This window comes from Danio aesculapii, chromosome 6 (assembly GCF_903798145.1).
Source record: "Danio aesculapii chromosome 6, fDanAes4.1, whole genome shotgun sequence".
In the NCBI taxonomy this organism is placed as follows: Eukaryota; Metazoa; Chordata; class Actinopteri; order Cypriniformes; family Danionidae; genus Danio; species Danio aesculapii.
The window spans coordinates 55,475,071-55,495,748 of record NC_079440.1 but is presented as its reverse complement, the minus strand read 5'-3'; the positions used below and the strand labels follow the sequence as shown (position 1 = coordinate 55,495,748).

Here is a 20,678-nt window from a genome sequence, read left to right as displayed (position 1 = left end):
AACGCATATAATAATTTAGCCTCTTACACATACAATCCAGTCTACTTTTGTTTCTCTGGACTGAATTTCATGAACCCCAATCGGAAGCATTTTTACATATCCTAACCTTCATCTCACAATGTTTGTATGATTTCATGAATCACTCTGGATCACAGAAGTTGGAAAAATTACAGTCGTGCATAAAATAACGTTGTTTTGTTTACAGTTACTCAATTAATACACGCATCGATGCAATAAAAATTAGTCTATTCAAGATTTACATTTATTATTAAAGGCCTTCTGAGGAAAATGGAAATGGTGACAGTGCCATGCTCTACTAGTTGGGTTACAGAAATTATTGAAGTTTTGAACATTTGAATTATGTCATTCATCTAAGTGCAATGCTTACATTAAGAATTTACACGTTGAAATACATTTATATTAAATATTACACAACGGTTGTTACACATGAATATATGATGCATTATTTTTGGAATTTAATAACTATGATTGCACTAATTATACAAAACTGGATTTCAACAGAGAGTAAATTAAATGGCAAACAGCTAGATTAGTAGTCTTCTTTTGCTCATTGTTTGGTTGATTCAACTTTTACAATAACCAATTTACATGCAACAATGCCTTTCATGTGATTAAAAAACACTTTATCTCGAACACCATAAATCAGTGGGGTGAGCAGTCGTGGTAATAAATTTGTCAGAAGGTAATTACAAAATACCAATATTGACCGATCGGCTGGTAACAGTTGAGCATACATCAGTTCTAGATACCCAGTAATGTAGGAGAGCATACAGAGCAGAAGCTGTGCTCCGTGTAGCAGGATGGTGCTTTGGGCTTTTTTTGCTGAGGATTTATCAGTGGAGGCCCTTCTGGCTGTGATCAGCACTTGACAGTATGTGTATACAAGTATTAGCCACACACTAGATGAATAAATGCCAGTCATATATTTGCTAAGTTCTTCATGGTATGGTGTGTTATAAAGCCTTGATGCGGTACAGATAGTACCTTTAGTATAGAAAGTAGGATCAATAACTGAAAGGAGAATAAAGTCAGCCAATCCAGGTAAAACTCCAACAATCCATATCAGAGAGATGAGGATGTACGTCCTGCGCACTGTGCAAATCTGATGGTGATGCAGTGGTTTGCAGATGGCAATGTAACGCTCAATGGACATGCCAGCCAAAGTCAAAAGACTGTTCTTATGGGTTTTCGAAGCTATTATTAGTAGTATCACACAGAATGGGATAGGTACATTTCGCCATGCATAAGCCATCACAGAAAGAGAAACACTTACAAAAACCATGAGCATATCATTGATAACCAAGTGAATATATAAAATATATCTTGGATCATTGTAGAAAACTGAACTCCTAAAGAATGTAAACACAAACACCCCATTGATGGAGTTAATTGTGAGTCCAAAGATAACAACGATGAAATTTCTAACCAAAGCATCCCTGAATCTGTCTTGTGCATTGACCTGAAGCATTGTGGAGTTCATTGCCTTTATGTGCACCTCTTACAATACAGTGATTTAAAATCTGCTTTTTTTTTGTAGTGTGTTATTATTGTAGGTTGTTTATATGACATGAGTGTCAGTCCAGTGGATATCCATAAGATTTTTTCATGTGTTACCTGAAATGGATATTTGATGTTTTATTTTCTGTTCCAAGATCAGATAAAAATGTACTAATCCGATTGTTTTGTCCAGTTCACTTCACTCCAGAAATGAACTCAACAGTTTATATACACATTTGAAATGGAGAAAAGAGGGAGGGAGGAAGAGACAGTGAGAGAGATGGTGTGCATGCAAGCAAACTAAACAATTTGCTACGTTACTTTGGTCACTTTCAATTGTTACACAATATATACAGTTGAAGTCAAAATTATTAGCCTTCCTGTAAATTTTTATCTCTTAAATAATTCCCAATTGAGATTTTTACAGAGCAAATTCTACCATTTTTTTTCTTTTTCTTTTTTCAGCTAGAATGTAAGCAGTTTTTAATTGTTTTAAAACCAACTTAATGTCAATATTATTAGCCCCCTTACGCAATAATTTTATTAGATTGTCAACAGAACAAACCATCATTAAACAATAACTTGCCTAATTACCCTGACTAATTAACCTAGTTAAGCCTTTAAACTGCACTTTAAGCTGAATACTAGTATATTGAAAAATATGTAGTAAAATGTTATGTACTGTCATCATGGCAAAGATTAAAGAAATCAGTGAGTAGAAATTAGTTATTAAAACTATTACATTTAAAAATGTGTTAAAACATATTTCCGTTAATCAGAAATTAGCAGAAAAATATGCAAGGGGGCTAATAATTCAGGAGGGCTAATAATAAAAATTATATATACACACACACACACAGTTGAAGTCAGAATTATTAGCGTAATGTAGGACAGCATACAGAGCAGAAGTTGTGCTCCGTGTAACAGGATGGTTTTTTGTGCCTTTTTTGCTAAGGATTTATTAGTGGAAGAATTTTAGCCTTAACCAGCACTTGGAAATATGTGTATACAAGTATTAGCCACACAACAGATATATAAATTTATTTACTCAATTAATACACACTTCAGTCTGAAAAAAAATTGTGTATTCAAGATATACATTTATTATTAAAGGCCTTTGCAGGAAAATGGGACTGGTGACAGTGCCATGCTCTACTAGTTGGGATACAGAATTTACTGAACTTTTAAAATTATTGTAAAAGTTTTGACATTTGCATTAGTGTTACAAGTCATTCATCTAAGTCCAATGCTTACATTAAGAAATTACATTTTGAAACACATTTATATTGAATATTACATAACGGTTGCAAATGAATATATGATGGTGTTACACTTGGAATTTAATAAACTATGATAGCAATAATTATACAAATGTATTTCAGTAATTCAACAGAAAGTAAATGAAATTACAAACAGCTAGATTAGGAGTCTTCTTTTGCTCATTGTTTAGTTGATTCAACTTTTACAATAACTAATTTACGTGCAACAATGCCTTTCATGTGACTATAAAACACTTTATCTCGAACACCATAAATCAGTGGGGTGAGCAGTCGTGGTAATAAATTTGTCAGAAGGTAATTACAAAAGAGCAATATTGATCGATCGGCTGGTAACAGTTGAGCATACATCAGTTCTAGGTACCCAGTAATGTAGGAGAGCATACAGAGCAGAAGCTGTGCTCCGTGTAGCAGGATGGTGCTTTGGGCTTTTTTTGCTGAGGATTTATCAGAGGAGGCCCTTCTGGCTGTGATCAGCACTTGACAGTATGTGTATATGAGTATTAGGCACACAACAGATGTATAAATGCCAGTCATATATTTGGTAAGTTCTTCATGGTATGGTGTGTTATAAAGCCTTGATGCGGTACAGATAGTACCTTTAGTATAGAAAGTAGGATCAATAACTGAAAGGAGAATAAAGTCAGCCAATCCAGGTAAAACTCCAACAATCCATATCAGAGAGATGAGGATGTACGTCCTGCGCACTGTGCAAATCTGATGGTGATGCAGTGGTTTGCAGATGGCAATGTAACGCTCAATGGACATGCCAGCCAAAGTCAGAAGAGTGTTCTTATGAGTTTTTGAGGCTATCAGTAGTAGTATCACACAGAATGGGATAGGTACATTTCGCCATGCATAAGCCATCACAGAAAGAGAAACACTTACAAAAACCATGAGCATATCATTGATAACCAAGTGAATATATAAAATATATCTTGGATCATTGTAGAAAACTGAACTCCTAAAGAATGTAAACACAAACACCCCATTGATGGAGTTAATTGTGAGTCCAAAGATAACAACAATCACATTTCTAATCAAAGCATCCCTGAATCTGTCTTGTGCATTGTATTGAAGCATCGTGGAGTTCATCGCCTTTATGTGCACCTCTTACAATACAGTGATTTAAAATCAGCTTTTTTTGTAGTGTGTTATTATTGTAGGTTGTTTATATGACATGAGTGTCAGTCCAGTGGATATCCATAAGATTTTTTCATGTGTTACCTGAAATGGATATTTGATGTTTTATTTTCTGTTCCAAGATCAGATAAAAATGTACTAATCCGATTGTTTTGTCCAGTTCACTTCACTCCAGAAATGAACTCAACAGTTTATATACACATTTGAAATGGAGAAAAGAGGGAGGGAGGAAGAGACAGTGAGAGAGATGGTGTGCGTGCAAGCAAACTGAACAATTTGCTACGTTACTTTGGTCACTTTCTATTGTTACACAATATATACAGTTGAAGTCAAAATTATTAGCCTTCCTGTGAATTTTTATCTCTCAAATATTTCCCAATTGAGATTTTTACAGAGCAAATTCTACCATTTTTTTCTTTTTCTTTTTTCAGCTAGAATGTAAGCAGTTTTTAATTGTTTTAAAACCAACTTAATGTCAATATTATTAGCCCCCTAACGCAATAATTTTATTAGATTGTCAACAGAACAAACCATCATTAAACAATAACTTGCCTAATTACCCTGACTAATTAACCTAGTTAAGCCTTTAAACTGGACTTTAAGCTGAATACTAGTATATTGAAAAATATGTAGTAAAATGTTATGTACTGTCATCATGGCAAAGATTAAAGAAATCAGTGCGTAGAAATTAGTTATTAAAACTATTACATTTAAAAATGTGTTAAAAAACTTATTTCCGTTAATCAGAAATTAGCAGAAAAATATACAAGGGGGCTAATAATTCAGGAGGGCTAATAATAAAAATTATATATATATACACACACACAGTTAAAGTCAGAATTATTAGCGTAATGTAGGACAGCATACAGAGCAGAAGTTGTGCTCCGTGTAACAGGATGGTTTTTTGTGCCTTTTTTGCTAAGGATTTATTAGTGGAAGAATTTTAGCCTTAACCAGCACTTGGCAATATGTGTATACAAGTATTAGCCACACAACAGATATATAAATTTATTTACTCAATTAATACACACTTCAGTCTGAAAAAAAATTGTGTATTTAAAATATACATTTATTATTAAAGGCCTTTGCAGGAAAATGGGACTGGTGACAGTGCCATGCTCTACTAGTTGGGATACAGAATTTACTGAACTTTTAAAATTATTGTAAAAGTTTTGACATTTGCATTAGTGTTACAAGTCATTCATCTAAGTCCAACGCTTACATTAAGAAATTACATTTTGAAACACATTTATATTGAATATTACATAACGGTTGCACATGAATATATGATGGTGTTACACTTGGAATTTAATAAACTATGATTGCACTAATTATACAAAAGTATTTCAGTATTTCAAAAGAAAGTAAATGAAATTACAAACAGCTAGATTAGGAGTCTTCTTTTGCTCATTGTTTGGTTGATTCAACTTTTACAATAACTAATTTACGTGCAACAATGCCTTTCATGTGACTATAAAACACTTTATCTCGAACACCATAAATCAGTGGGGTGAGCAGTCGTGGTAATAAATTTGTCAGAAGGTAATTACAAAAGAGCAATATTGATCGATCGGCTGGTAACAGTTGAGCATACATCAGTTCTAGATACCCAGTAATGTAGGAGAGCATACAGAGCAGAAGCTGTGCTCCGTGTAGCAGGATGGTGCTTTGGGCTTTTTTTGCTGAGGATTTATCAGAGGAGGCCCTTCTGGCTGTGATCAGCACTTGACAGTATGTGTATATGAGTATTAGGCACACAACAGATGTATAAATGCCAGTCATATATTTGCTAAGTTCTTCATGGTATGGTGTGTTATAAAGCCTTGATGCGGTACAGATAGTACCTTTAGTATAGAAAGAAGGATCAATAACTGAAAGGAGAATAAAGTCAGCCAATCCAGGTAAAACTCCAACACTCCATATCAGAGAGATGAGGATGTACGTCCTGCGCACTGTGCAAATCTGATGGTGATGCAGTGGTTTGCAGATGGCAATGTAACGCTCAATGGACATGCCAGCCAAAGTCAGAAGAGTGTTCTTATGAGTTTTTGAGGCTATCAGTAGTAGTATCACACAGAATGGGATAGGTACATTTCGCCATGCATAAGCCATCACAGAAAGAGAAACACTTACAAAAACCATGAGCATATCATTGATAACCAAGTGAATATATAGAATATATCTTGGATCATTGTAGAAAACTGAACTCCTAAAGAATGTAAACACAAACACCCCATTGATGGAGTTAATTGTGAGTCCAAAGATAACAACAATCACATTTCTAATCAAAGCATCCCTGAATCTGTCTTGTGCATTGTATTGAAGCATTGTGGAGTTCATCGCCTTTATGTGCACCTCTTACAATACAGTGATTTAAAATCAGCTTTTTTTGTAGTGTGTTATTATTGTAGGTTGTTTATATGACATGAGTGTCAGTCCAGTGGATATCCATAAGTTTTTTCATGTGTTACCTGAAATGGATATTTGATGTTTTATTTTCTGTTCCAAGATCAGATAAAAATGTACTAATCCGATTGTTTTGTCCAGTTCACTTCACTCCAGAAATGAACTCAACAGTTTATATACACATTTGAAATGGAGAAAAGAGGGAGGGAGGAAGAGACAGTGAGAGAGATGGTGTGCATGCAAGCAAACTAAACAATTTGCTACGTTACTTTGGTCACTTTCAATTGTTACACAATATATACAGTTGAAGTCAAAATTATTAGCCTTCCTGTGAATTTTTATCTCTTAAATAATTCCCAATTGAGATTTTAACACAAATTCTATATTTTTTTTTCTTATTTGTTTTTTTCAGCTAGAATGCAAGCAGTTTTTAACTGTTTTAAAACCAACTTAATGTCAATATTATTAGCCCCCTAACGCAATAATTTTATTAGACTGTCAACAGAACAAACCATCATTAAACAATAACTTGCCTAATTACCCTGACTAATTAACCTAGTTAAGCCTTTAAACTGCACTTTAAGCTGAATACTAGTATATTGAAAAATATGTAGTAAAATGTTATGTACTGTCATCATGGCAAATATTAAAGAAATCAGTGAGTAGAAATTAGTTATTAAAACTATTACATTTAAAAATGTGTTAAAACATATTTCCGTTAATCAGAAATTAGCAGAAAAAATATACAAGGGGGCTAATAATTCAGGAGGGCTAATAATAAAAATTATATATATATACACACACACAGTTGAAGTCAGAATTATTAGCGTAATGTAGGACAGCATACAGAGCAGAAGTTGTGCTCCGTGTAACAGGATGGTTTTTTGTGCCTTTTTTGCTAAGGATTTATTAGTGGAAGAATTTTAGCCTTAACCAGCACTTGGCAATATGTGTATACAAGTATTAGCCACACAACAGATATATAAATTTATTTACTCAATTAATACACACTTCAGTCTGAAAAAAAATTGTGTATTCAAGATATACATTTATTATTAAAGGCCTTTGCTGGAAAATGGGACTGGTGACAGTGCCATGCTCTACTAGTTGGGATACAGAATTTACTGAACTTTTAAAATTATTGTAAAAGTTTTGACATTTGCATTAGTGTTACAAGTCATTCATCTAAGTCCAATGCTTACATTAGGAATTACATTTTGAAACACATTTATATTGAATATTACACAACGGTTGTTACACATGAATATATGATGGTGTTACACTTGGAATTTAATAAACTATGATTGCACTAATTATACAAAAGTATTTCAGTATTTCAAAAGAAAGTAAATGAAATTACAAACAGCTAGATTAGGAGTCTTCTTTTGCTCATTGTTTGGTTGATTCAACTTTTACAATAACTAATTTACGTGCAACAATGCCTTTCATGTGATTAAAAAACACTTTATCTCGAACACCATAAATCAGTGGGGTGAGCAGTCGTGGTAATAAATTTGTCAGAAGGTAATTACAAAAGAGCAATATTGACCGATCGGCTGGTAACAGTTGAGCATACATCAGTTCTAGATACCCAGTAATGTAGGACAGCATACAGAGCAGAAGCTGTGCTCCATGTAGCAGGATGGTGCTTTGGGCTTTTTTTGCTGAGGATTTATCAGTGGAGGCCCTTCTGGCTGTGATCAGCACTTGACAGTATGTGTATATGAGTATTAGGCACACAACAGATGTATAAATGCCAGTCATATATTTGCTAAGTTCTTCATGGTATGGTGTGTTATAAAGCCTTGATGCGGAGCAGATAGTATTTTTAGTATAGAAAGAAGGATCAATAACTGAAAGGAGAATAAAGTCAGCCAATCCAGGTAAAACTCCAACACTCCATATCAGAGAGATGAGGATGTACGTCCTGCGCACTGTGCAAATCTGATGGTGATGCAGTGGTTTGCAGATGGCAATGTAACGCTCAATGGACATGCCAGCCAAAGTCAGAAGAGTGTTCTTATGAGTTTTTGAGGCTATTATTAGTAGTATCACACAGAATGGGATAGGTACATTTCGCCATGCATAAGCCATCACAGAAAGAGAAACACTTACAAAAACCATGAGCATATCATTGACAACCAAGTGAATATATAGAATATACCTTGGATCATTGTAGAAAACTGAACTCCTAAAGAATGTAAACACAAGCACCATGTTGATGGAGTTAATTGTTATTCCAAAGATAACAACAATGAAATTTCGAACCAAAGCATCCCTGAATCTGTCTTGTGCATTGACCTGAAGCATTGTGGAGTTCATCGCCTTTATGTGGACCTCTTACAATACAGTGATCCAAAATCAGATTGTTTTCCCTATTGTTGTACGTTGTTTATATGACATCAGTGTGAGTACAGTGGATATCCATTAGATTTTTCAATGTGTTACCTGAAACGGAAATTTGAAAGTTTTATTTTCTGTTCTCAGATCAGTTATTGTAAATTAAACGTACGAATTAAAGTGAGAAAAATTACCTAATCCGATTGTTTTGTCCAGTTCACTTTTTTCAAATATGAACTCGACCGTTTATATACACATTTGAAATGTAAAAAAAGAGGGAGGGAGGTAGGGAGGAAGGGAGAGAGCGAGCAAGCGAGCACGTAAGCAAGATGAACAATTTGGTTTGTTATTTTGGTCACTTTGTAGTTTTACAACCATTGCACAGATGCTATTGACATATAACCTATTATTTGGATACGTCTTCTTAATAGCAATAACTATTTTTATTAGCTGCAATATTAGTTTAATTTTAAGGAATGCAAGCCCTTTTGAGATGGTGTGCGCGGTGTTGAATTTTACATGCCTACACGGCTGACAGCATCCTAACAATTAAGTGAAGGATTAAACAGAACCTCTCACGCTTAAATTGTGTTGTGTATATTCCAATGAGGTTACTTGCAAACTCCGTCCCATAGACTTTACAGTGAGCACTGTAGGCATTTATCTAACGGACTTTAACCCAATGCAAGTCTTATCCACTCTTCGAAAAGTATAAATGGTGGATTAACATTCACCACATGATCACTAATAAGATGCGCCTTTATTTGTAATGCTACGGTTACTAAAGTAACCCTCGCTCCCCGAGGGGGGAACGGAAATGCTATGTGGAAACTTTTACAAAGGGGATTTCGTCAGAATCCAATCATCTTAAAGAGTATAAAAACTGGCCAATGAAATGCGAAAGAGTTGGTGGCGTCAGCGTGCACAGCTGCCATCAATTACAATCAAACTTGTATAAAAATGCCACTCGTACCAAGCCGAGGCATCCTTTTCTAGCTGAAAGAGCCTTTTATGGCTGAAAGCATTTCCGTTCCGAGGGTTACTTTAGTAACCGTAGCGTTCCCCATCAGGAAGGGAACTTTAATGCTATATGGAAAGCTCCACAATGGTGAAATCTATGGAAAACGCCACAACAAAAGAACCTCACCATGTCTCTGGTGAGAGGTATGCCAGGCTACAGGGTGTGCGCATCTACATCAACAGAGGCGCAGCCTTCCAACTTATCCACTGGTCCTTACTTACCTGTTCCTGGTTTAGATATATTTTTTCGGGGAGTCATAAGAATACACCTAGTTAATTCTAGGAATTTTAAATATGACAGTACATTGGGAAAGCATGCAATCCCGATAGGGATGATGCTGCGGAGGCCACCTGCTGCCCGAATGGGGAGACTTGGTGGCAAAAAGCATATGGACTAGACCTGAGAAGGGGGAGTACTCATATAAGAAGATGGTTAGCGTGGAGGGAAGACACGAGCCCGCCTAAGAGGGGAGGGGATTACATCATGGCTGAGCGTATGGGATCACCACGAAGTGGGGATCGCACATAACAGGCAACTATACCCAGAACGCGGGCTGTCCAGCGGGCATGCCAACAACGTAGCGGGCCAACACCTGACTCCTCCGCTGAGCCAGATTCTGGGGACCACAGAGGAACTCTGCAAGGTTCGCCAAGTGGGGAACTCAACTGACAATGCGAGAAAGCACACGTATCTCTGTGTTAGAGAGAAAGGCACGGCAAGCATTTTACAACACCTAACTGAATTTACTCATTCATCAGGGTTTCCCAATACCCTTGAGGAAACCGGTTCCACTCGCAGATTCAAAAATCTTGAAAATGTAGTAGGTGTCGCCCAGCCCACAGCTCTACAGATGTCTGTTAGGGAGTGTGCTAACGCCCAAGAGGATGCGACACTTTGAGTGGAGTGCGTACTCACCCCTGGGGGACACGGCTCACCCTGGCTCTGGTAAGCGAGGGAGATGACATCCACTATCCAGTGTGCCAACCTCTGTTTACATATGGCACTTCCCTTCTGCCAACCACCATAACAGACAAAGAGCTGCTCAAAGGATCTAAAGCTCTGAGTGCGGTCCACATAGATTCGTAAAGCACGAACAGGACACAGCAATGAAAGGGCTGGGTCTGCCTCCTCCGCGGGCAACGCTTGCAGGCTCCTTAAATGGTGTGGTAGGAACCTTGGGCACAAACCCAAGCTGGGGTCTCAGGATAACATGAGAGTAGGCCGGCCCAATTTTCCAGGCACGAGTCACTGACCGAAAATGTCTCCAGGTCCCCAAACCTCTTAAACCGATTCCAACGCGACGTCAAGGACAGAAATCTCAAGGATACTGACTCGAGTGGCTCGAACGGAGCAGAGCGAGAAACACTGCCAACAGCTCCAGGCAATTGATATGCCAATGCAACTGGGTTCCCTTCCACAGGTCCGCAGCTGCATGCCCGCAACACATGGCCCCTCAGCCTGTACTGGAAGCATTAGGTCAAAACAACAACGTGCCACTCCAGCCTGTAGGAACGCAGGGTCCCTCCAAGGGCTGAGGGAATGGCGACACAGCGCTGTGACAGTCACTCGGTGTGTGCCGGCGCACCATGCACGTCTGGGGACTCGATTGTGAAGCCAGTGCTGAAGTGGTCTCATATGGAGTAATCCGAGCTGTGTGGCTGCGGCTGCAGATGCCATATGCCCCAGAAGCCTCTGAAAAGATTTCAGGGGGACCACTATTTGCCTGTCAAACTCAGACAGTGCAGCATCAGCTTCACGTGCACTCCGGAGAGGTACGCCATCATTGTGACTAATTCCAGCTCCAACCTAAGAAAAGAGATGCTCTGCACAGGGGTAAGCTTGCTCTTCTCTTGGTTGACCTGAAGTTTAACAGGTCGAGATGCCGAAGCACCCTGTCTCTGTGCTTAATCAGTTGCTCCAGCGAGTGGGCTAAAATTAGCCAGTTGTCGAGATAATTGAGTATGTAGATGCCACCAAGCCGAAGGAGCGCTTTGGCACCCTCCACGAGCTTGGTGAAAAAGTCTCGCACCCAGACTCCAGAGGAAGGGCTGGGAGTGTGAAGAAAGGAGACTGTTCTCTTGCACTCCGTGAGCAACTGGCAAGGTGCACTGATCCTGCGAGTTGGAAGGCATAACATCCCAGACTGGCAGTGTTCGGGCTGTAACATCAGGGGTAGGGGGGAAAATGCTCTTTCTTTGAGTTTTTGGTAACGTTGAAAAACGCCTTTGAAGTTATTCGATGATGCAGAGCCCGGCCCTCCGCCGAGGAAAGAGCAAGTTCCCTCTTCTCTGGATGGCCTGTCTCAGGGACGCTTTGCGGTCTGTTTACGGGACTTAACGGCACCCTGGGGCGGGAATGCTAGACGCCTGCGGGGTGCTCGGTGCTGCCACTTGGCCGGAGGCACAGGTGGGGGCGGCGGAGCAGGTCTTGAAGCCGCAGGAGGACACCCTCGCGAGTAGCGAGTGGATGTGGATGGTTCGGCAGGGGGAGCAGTTTTACGTTCCTGCCGATAGATCACTCTGCCCATCGCATCTGGCTGCTTCTTCAAAGAGAAAGGTGCCCTCCAAGACTGCGTGAGCCTACTATGCACTTCCGGGAAGAATGGGATGGGAGGCTTTGAAGGTATGGCCTTCTTAGTATACTCCACGTAACACCCATCTAGTCGGTTCGGCCACGGGGCTGGGGGATGAACCATCAGCGGGAGGTACCAGGTTCGGATCCTCTTCAGGCAATGATAGCTCACTATTTTTTGATATTTTAATATATATCCCTGTAGTCTGATGTTTGAAGAAATATAAGGGGTCACTAAAGTTTATTAATTCCTTCGCTCTCCTTTTATTTTTGTTTTTGGCACTTTATACTAAAATACACTGTAAAAATGTCCTGTGATGTGACATGGCATACATTGAGAAAAACAACCCTTATAATATACAAATAACATGAACGTGATTTATCTTCACTGTTGGACAATATTCATATTCATATTTCATATTCATTCATTCATTTTCTTTTCGGCTTAGTCCCTTTATTAATCCAGGGTCGCCACAGCAAAATGAACCCATGCGAACGCGGGGAGAACATGCAAACTCCACACAGAAATGCCAACTGACACAGCCGAGGCTCGAACCAGCGACCTTCTTGCTGTGAGGCGACAGCGCTACCAACTGCGCTACCGCGTTGCCACTTATTTTTATCTACTGTTATTTAATTTAATTTAAATTATGTTGCTGCATTCGTAGGTTCATAACGACATAACATCATAAGAAGACATCTCTGTTCGCTCCTTCAGGGAATGAGGGTTACGACAATATCTAAGATGTTCCCTTTCATGTCAGGAACTCTGAGTCATGTCTGAACAGCATTATTGAGATTATATGTAAAGCACCATAGTAGTTGGGTCTGTCACATATTAGATAAGATGTTTGACAAGCAAATAGCGTGAGAGCACAAGTGTCACCAAAGGTGCAACCTTTCAACATCCCCAGGCCCTTGATTAACACAATATGGGAATCCTTAGAATTTAGGGTAGTTATTCAAATCTTTTTCTTAGCTAAATCGTAGGCTAGAGATTTTTAGAGACACAACAGAACGTTGTTTTATAATATAACAAAATATCTCTTAATAGTTGTTACACATGAAAATACAATGTCTTATCGAATAATTATGATTGCGCTAATTATACATACAGTATGCTTTCCCAAAGAGGTAAAATGCATTGTTTTACAACAGAGAATAAAGGAAATGACAACCAACTAGATTGGGATTCTTTTCTTAGCTTATCATTTAGTTGATTCAACCTTTACAATAACTAATTTACATGCAACAATGCCTTTAATGTGATTATAAAACACTTTATCTCGAACACCATAAATCAGTGGGGTGAGCAGTCGTGGTAATAAATTTGTCAGAAGGTAATTACCAAAGACCAATTTTGACCGATCGGCTGGTAACAATTGAGGATACATCTGTTCTATGGCAAAAGTAATGTTGGACAGCATACAGAGCAGAAGCTGTGCTCCATGTAGCAGGATGGTACTTTGGGCTTTTTTTGCTGAGGATTTATCAGAGGAGGCCCTTCTGGCTGTGATCAGCACTCGACAGTATGTGTATATGAGTATTAGGCACACAACAGATGTATAAATGCCAGTCATATATTTGTTAAGTTCTTCATGGTCTGGTGTGTTATATAATTTTGCTGTGGTACAGATAGTACCTTTAGTATAGAAAGAATGATCAATAACTGAAAGGAGAATAAAGTCAGCCAATCCAGGTAAAACTCCAACACTCCATATCAGAGAGATGAGGATGTACGTCCTGCGCACTGTGCAAATCTGATGGTGATGCAGTGGTTTGCAGATGGCAATGTAACGCTCAATGGACATGCCAGCCAAAGTCAGAAGAGTGTTCTTATGAGTTTTTGAGACTATCAGTAGTAGTATCACACAGAATGGGATAGGTACATTTTGCCATGCATAAGCAATCACAGAAAGAGAAACACTTACAAAAACCATGAGCATATCATTGATAACCAAATGAATATATAAAATATATCTTGGATCATTGTAGAAAACTGAACTCCTAAAGAATGTAAACACAAACACCCCATTGATGGAGTTAATTGTGAGTCCAAAGATAACAACGATGACATTTCTAATCAAAGCATCTCTGAATCTGTCTTGTGCATTGTATTGAAGCATTGTGGAGTTCATTGCCCTTATGCGCACCTACAGTGACTCAAAATCCAAAATGTTTTTCCTTTGGGTTTGTTTACAAGAAATCAGTTTCAGTCCAAAGTCCATCAAGCACATTTATATCCAAAAGCCTTTTACACATGCTACCTGATATGGAAATACAAAGACATCAGATCATTTATTTCAAATTACAATTACAAGTTACATTGATAGGCATTTACCTTTGGCTTGTCCAGTACATTCCACTCCAGAAATGAACTGAACAGTTTATATACACATTTGAAAAGAGAAAAAGGGAGGGAAAAAAAGAGGGAGGGTGTGTGTTCATGAGCAAGAATACAAAAAACAAAACAATATATATATATATATATATATATATATATATATATATATATATATATATATATATATATATATATATAGTTTTTTTTTTGTATTCTTGCTCATGAACACACACCCTCCCTCTTTTATATATATATAAATAATTATATATAAATATATAAATAAATATATATATTTTATATATATATAAATAATTTATATATAAATAAATAAATAAAAGGTATACTGCGGTTTGGAAAACTCAAGGTTTTAAAACAGCTAAAAAATTTTAAATGTGTTTTAAGACAACAGTATCTCCAGCAGAAATTATGTCTTTGAAAGTTTTTGAAACTAATGAAGACAGCAGAAGTCTAAATGACATTTAGATATCTGACATGTTTAGCTGCTGTTACAAAATATTTTAAATGTTTCTTTACATAAAATATATTGTGTTCAAAGGGGAAAAAAGTTTGTTTTTTTCTGACATTTAAAAAGCACATATTTTATATAAATGTATTCATTTACACACAAACACACACACACACACACACACACACACACACACACGCACACACACACACACACACACACACACAGGTATATAGTGTTTACAGGGACAGCATGTAACCACTGTGGTTTAGGGGGACACACCTTTCCTTACAACCTACAAATGAAATTTATATATCAAACAATCTGTTATGGCCTCATTAAGATACATCTCACTTAAAAAAATCACCTATGACCATGACGTTGTAGAAAAATTACACCTGTTTTTTCACAGGCTTATAGGGTCATCTGTATCATGGTTTGTTGGGACACACAGGTTTAAAGGGTCTGCTTGTGTAAATCAATTATACACAACAAGCAAAGTGGTTTAAAGGGTCAAACATGGTTAACCAGGACTAGTAACATAACAAAATCATTGACAGGAGTTAGATGCATACTTCAAGAAAATGATGAATGAATGAGAAGTTTTTTTAATTGTTTCTTAAACATCATTGATAAAAATCTGTGATACACATACCTGCTGTTTACATGTACACATAATGTGCTAATTCATAGTAATCTGAGTAAAGAGTTAATTGCAGTAATAATAACATTATAAGAATAATAGTAATAATAAAAACAAGCTGCCACAAAACTTACTGAATACTAAAAACAGTATGAAAAGGCTAAAAATGTTAAAACTGAAGTACATTAAGTACATCATACATTTGAAGTACAGGAGTAAAAACCCTGTTACAACAGTGAATCAAAATGTACTCATGAAAAACAAAACCTTGTAAATAATAACAAATTACCCTTGTCTTTTCAAATTGACTCCATATGCTCAGATATAGAAAGGGATGCAATAAATACTGAACAGTTCAAAACTGTTATTTTAAAAATGTTTGAAAAGTCGAAATCTAAATTTAGAAAAGTCGAAATTGTTCACAGCGTTCACATTTTGACTTAGTACAATTGTCCAAATGACATCTCACCCTGGCTCTGGTAAGCGAGGGAGATGGCATCCACTCTCCAGTGTGTCAACCTCTGTTTAGATACGGCACTTCCCTTCTGCCAACCACCATAACAGACAAAGAGCTGCTCAGAGGATCTAAAGCTCTGAGTGCGGTCCACATAGATTCGTAAAGCACGAACAGGACACAGCAATGAAAGGGCTGGGTCTGCCTCCTCCGTGGGCAACGCTTGCAGGCTCCTTAAATGGTGTGGTAGAAACCTTGGGCACAAACCCAAGCTGGGGTCTCAGGATAACATGAGAGTAGGCCAGCCCAATTTTCCAGGCACGAGTCACTTACCGAAAATGCCTCCAGGTCCCCAACCCTCTTAAACCGATTCCAACGCAACTAGCAGAGCTGTCTTCAAGGACAGAAATCTCAAGGATACTGAGTCAAGTGGCTCGAACGGCGCAGAGCGAGAAACACTGCCAACAGCTCCAGGCAATTGATATGCCAATGCAACTGGGTTCCCTTCCACAGGTCCGCAGCTGCATGCCCGCAACACATGGCCCCTCACAGTCTGTACTGGAAGCAGTAGTCAAAACAACAACGTGCCTGGAGGGTCGCAGGGTCCCTCCAAGGGCTGAGGGAACGGCGACACAGCACTGTGACAGTCACTCGGTGTGTGCACCATGCACGTCTGGGGACTCGATTGTGAAACCAGTGCTGAAGTTGTCTCATATCGAGCAATCCGAGCTGTGTGGCCGCGGCTGCGGATGCCATATGCCCTAGAAGCCTCTGAAAAGATTTCAGGAGGACCACTATTTTCCTGTCAAACTCAGACAGTGCAGCATCAGCTTCACGCGCACTCCGGAGAGGTACGCCATCATGGTGACTGATTCCAGCTCCAACCTAAGAAAAGAGATGCTCTGCACAGGGGCAAGCTTGCTCTTCTCTCGGTTGACCTGAAGCCCCAACAGGTCAAGATGCCGAAGCACCCTGTCTCTGAGCTTAATTAATTGCTACCGCGAGTGGGTTAAAATTAGCCAGTTGTCGAGATAACTGAGTATGTAGATGCCACCGAGCCGAAGGAGCGCTTGGGCACCCTCCGCGAGCTTGGTGAAAAAGTCTCGCACCCAGACTCCAGAGGAGGGGCTGGGAGTGTGAAGAAAGAAGACTTTCTTAGTATACTCCACGTAACACCCATCTAGTCGGTTCGGCCGCGGGGCTGGGGGATGAACCATCGGCGGGAGAGAGCGGGTTCGGATCCTCTTCAGACAATGATAGCTCACCCTCCGATGTATTGATGGACATCTGGTCCTCTGTGTCATCCAGCGAAAGGGTGACCATCTGGGAGGATGGAGCATTTCTCTTGCTCGAAGCTTGGATGGAGCTCGTCGAAGAGTGAGAGGTCCACGAGCCCAAAGGCGACAGATTTACTCCCACTATAACCCTCAGATCTGCCCGAGTGCCACGAGTGCCCACTGAGGTGGGTCGCTGCCCAACTTACTGCAGAATTAAACGTGCACCTCAACTTTCCTGTTTCCATCAAAACTGTTCTTTTGTAGCTCTAACGAGTCAATAAACACAGCCAGGATGCTATAGCTAATCCTTTGGACACTCAATAAAGCTAAACACCAGTTTAAATTTTTGCCAGTAGCAAAAATCTTGGGCTGTGGACAATGTGAAACATGTTTTCTTCTCTGATGAGTCCACTTTCCTGGTCTTTCCCACATACAGGAGAGCTATGGTGTGAAGAAGCCCCAAATAAGTGTACCACCCAGACTATTGCATGCCCAGAGTGAAGCATGGGGGTGGATTAGTGATGGTTTGGGCTGCAATTTCATGGCCTTCCCTGGGCCCAATACTTCTGCTAGACGATCGTGTCACTGCCAAGGACTACCAAACCATTCTGGATGACCATGTGCACCCAATGTTTCAAACATTGTATTCTGAATACCGTGCCATGTATCCAGAAGATAATGCATCAACGCACACAGCAAGATTGCTGATGTCCATGTAAATGTAGTCAATGAGAGAGCAAGTTATGAGCTGTCTGTGATTGGCCATAAAGATCATCAATGCACTCACTTACACGGACATTAGAGCATGATAAAGTCACATCTATCCTCTAAATCAATCGCTCGTATATCTGTATGGTTCACTGACACATCAGCTGATTGACGAGGCTTTCAGATGCTCCCTTGAATGCTTTCAGAAAGATTTCAAATGCTGTGCCAATGATGTCATCGCAGTCAATACTACTCTTCTTCCAATGGCTGATGGGTGAAAGAGTTGTCAAATCATGAGGTGTGGGCCCTCTCTTGTAGATCATTTACTTAGTGTCACATAGTGTAAAAATCAGTGATTTAAAAACACAATCTAGTCAAGTAGTCTGAACGGCACACTGGTGATGTCTTGCTGAAAGTCTTGTAGTGTGAACTAGTTTTAGGAGCTCTGTTAAAGAGTTCCGGAATGTACTTGTACAGTGAGCCTGATATCTTTTTAATTATCTTAACTTGCATTCATTATGTAGCCTATTTTTTCCATTCAAAATGCCATGTTCAGTTCTTTGTTATGACAGATAAAGAACAGTCATTTTGTTCATTTGTGACAAATAACAGTATAACAGTTAACACTTCTATCCAAAGGAAATGACGATGCATTCTAAATTGACATTTATTATTAAAGACCTTCCTAGCAAAATGGGAATAGTGACAGCCCCATGCTTTTCTAGTTGGGATACAAAAATTAAGATGTTTTTATTATTATAAGTTTTGAAATTATTACTTAAAGTTTTGACATTTGCATCAAATGTTCCGGATCACCTGTCTAACTTCAATGCTCACATTAGGAATTTACACTTGAAAACACATTTCTTTAAATATTACATAAAAGTTATTAAAAAGAAATATGGTGTCTTATCAAATTTGAAGTTTCATAAATTGTGATTGCACTTACAGTTTCTTAAAAAGACAAAATGCATAACATAGCATTGTTTTTCAACAGCGAGTAAATGAAATGGTAAACAGCTTGAGTGGGAGTCTTTTCTTTCCTTAGCTTATCATTTAGTTGATTCAACCTTTACAATAACTAATTTACATGCAACAATGCCTTTCATGTGATTATAAAACGCTTTATCTCGAACACCATAAATCAGTGGGGTGAGCAGTCGTGGTAATAAATGTGTCAGAAGGTAATTACCAAAGAGCAGTTTTGACCAATCAGCTGGTGATAATTCAATATACATCACTTCTATGGAACCAGTAATGTTAGACAGCATACAGAGCAGAAGCTGTGCTCCGTGTAGCAGGATGGTGCTTTGTGCTTTTTTTGCTGAGGATTTATCAGAGGAGGCCCTTCTGGCTGTGATCATCACTCGACAGTATGTGTATATGAGTATTAGCAAAACAGCAGATGCATAAATACTTGACATATATTTGTTAAGTTCTTCATGGTATGGTGTGTTATATAATTTTGCTAGGGTACAGACAGTGGCTTTCGTAAAAATAGAGGGATCAATAAGTAAAAGGAGAATAAAGTGAGCCAATCCAGGTAAAACTGCAACACTCCATATCAGTGAGATGAGGATGTATGTCCTGCGCACTGTGCAAATCTGATGGTGATGCAGTGGTTTGCAGATGGCAATGTAACGCTCAACAGACATGCCAGCCAAAGTCAGAAGACTGTTCTTATGAGTTTTTGAGACTATCAGTAGTAGTATCACACAGAATGGGAAAGGTACATTTTGCCATGCATAAGCCATCACAGAAAGAGAAACACTTACAAAAACCATGAGCGTATCATTGATAACCAAATGAATATATAAAATATATCTTGGATCATTGTAGAAAACTGAACTCCTAAAGAATGTAAACACAAACACCCCATTGATGGAGTTAATTGTTATTCCAAAGATAACAACAATGAAATTTCTAACCAAAGCATCCCTGAATCTGTCTTGTGCATTATACTGAAGCATCGTGGAGTTCATCATCTTTATGTACACCTCTTACAATGCAGTTATTCAAAATCCAAAGATTTTTTCTATTATTGTAGCTTGTTTTAATGACATCAAGTGTGAGTTCAGTGGATATCTGTAAAAAAAATCCACGTGTTACCTGATATGGAAGTTATTTTCTGTTCTCAGATCAGTTATTTTATGTTAAAAATATTAAAGTGATAACAGTTACCTAATCCGATTGTTTTGTCCAGTTCACTTTACTCCAGAAATGAACTCAACCGTTTATATTTATATAAAAAAAAGAGGGAGGGAGGATGAGAGAGTGAGTAAGTGAGTGAGTAAGCGTGCATGCAAGCAAACTCAACAATTTGATATGTTATTTTGGTCACTTTGTATTCCTACACAACCATATATATAATTTGTTTAAATTCCTTCAACTTAGTCTCTATTTTAGAGGTTGCCACAGCAGAATGGACTGCCAACTATTCTGACATATGTTTTACACAGCGAATGCCCTTACAGTCGCAACCCAGCACTGGAAAACACCCACACACACAC

At 38.5% G+C, this 20,678-nt stretch overlaps 6 protein-coding genes across 6 annotated transcripts; all 6 read right to left on the bottom strand.

Moving 5' to 3' along the window:
- Positions 1–568: 568 nt before the first annotated feature.
- On the bottom strand, positions 569–1,501 carry LOC130230229 (odorant receptor 131-2-like). The gene has a single exon (XM_056459179.1). It carries the CDS (start codon positions 1,499–1,501, stop codon positions 569–571), a length of 933 nt encoding a protein of 310 aa, XP_056315154.1.
- A 1,456-nt stretch (positions 1,502–2,957) lies between these two features.
- On the bottom strand, positions 2,958–3,893 carry LOC130230228 (odorant receptor 131-2-like). The gene has a single exon (XM_056459177.1). It carries the CDS (start codon positions 3,888–3,890, stop codon positions 2,958–2,960), a length of 933 nt encoding a protein of 310 aa, XP_056315152.1. The 5' UTR covers positions 3,891–3,893.
- Positions 3,894–5,345: 1,452 nt separating this feature from the next.
- LOC130230227 (odorant receptor 131-2-like) lies at positions 5,346–6,281 on the bottom strand. Its single transcript, XM_056459176.1, has one exon. The coding sequence runs from the start codon at positions 6,276–6,278 to the stop codon at positions 5,346–5,348; it is 933 nt and encodes a 310-aa protein (XP_056315151.1). The 5' UTR covers positions 6,279–6,281.
- Positions 6,282–7,733: 1,452 nt separating this feature from the next.
- On the bottom strand, positions 7,734–8,666 carry LOC130230226 (odorant receptor 131-2-like). The gene has a single exon (XM_056459175.1). The coding sequence runs from the start codon at positions 8,664–8,666 to the stop codon at positions 7,734–7,736; it is 933 nt and encodes a 310-aa protein (XP_056315150.1).
- A 4,818-nt stretch (positions 8,667–13,484) lies between these two features.
- On the bottom strand, positions 13,485–14,417 carry LOC130230225 (odorant receptor 131-2-like). Its single transcript, XM_056459174.1, has one exon. The coding sequence runs from the start codon at positions 14,412–14,414 to the stop codon at positions 13,485–13,487; it is 930 nt and encodes a 309-aa protein (XP_056315149.1). The 5' UTR covers positions 14,415–14,417.
- A 4,803-nt stretch (positions 14,418–19,220) lies between these two features.
- Positions 19,221–20,153, bottom strand: LOC130230224 (odorant receptor 131-2-like). The gene has a single exon (XM_056459173.1). It carries the CDS (start codon positions 20,151–20,153, stop codon positions 19,221–19,223), a length of 933 nt encoding a protein of 310 aa, XP_056315148.1.
- Positions 20,154–20,678: the final 525 nt, after the last annotated feature.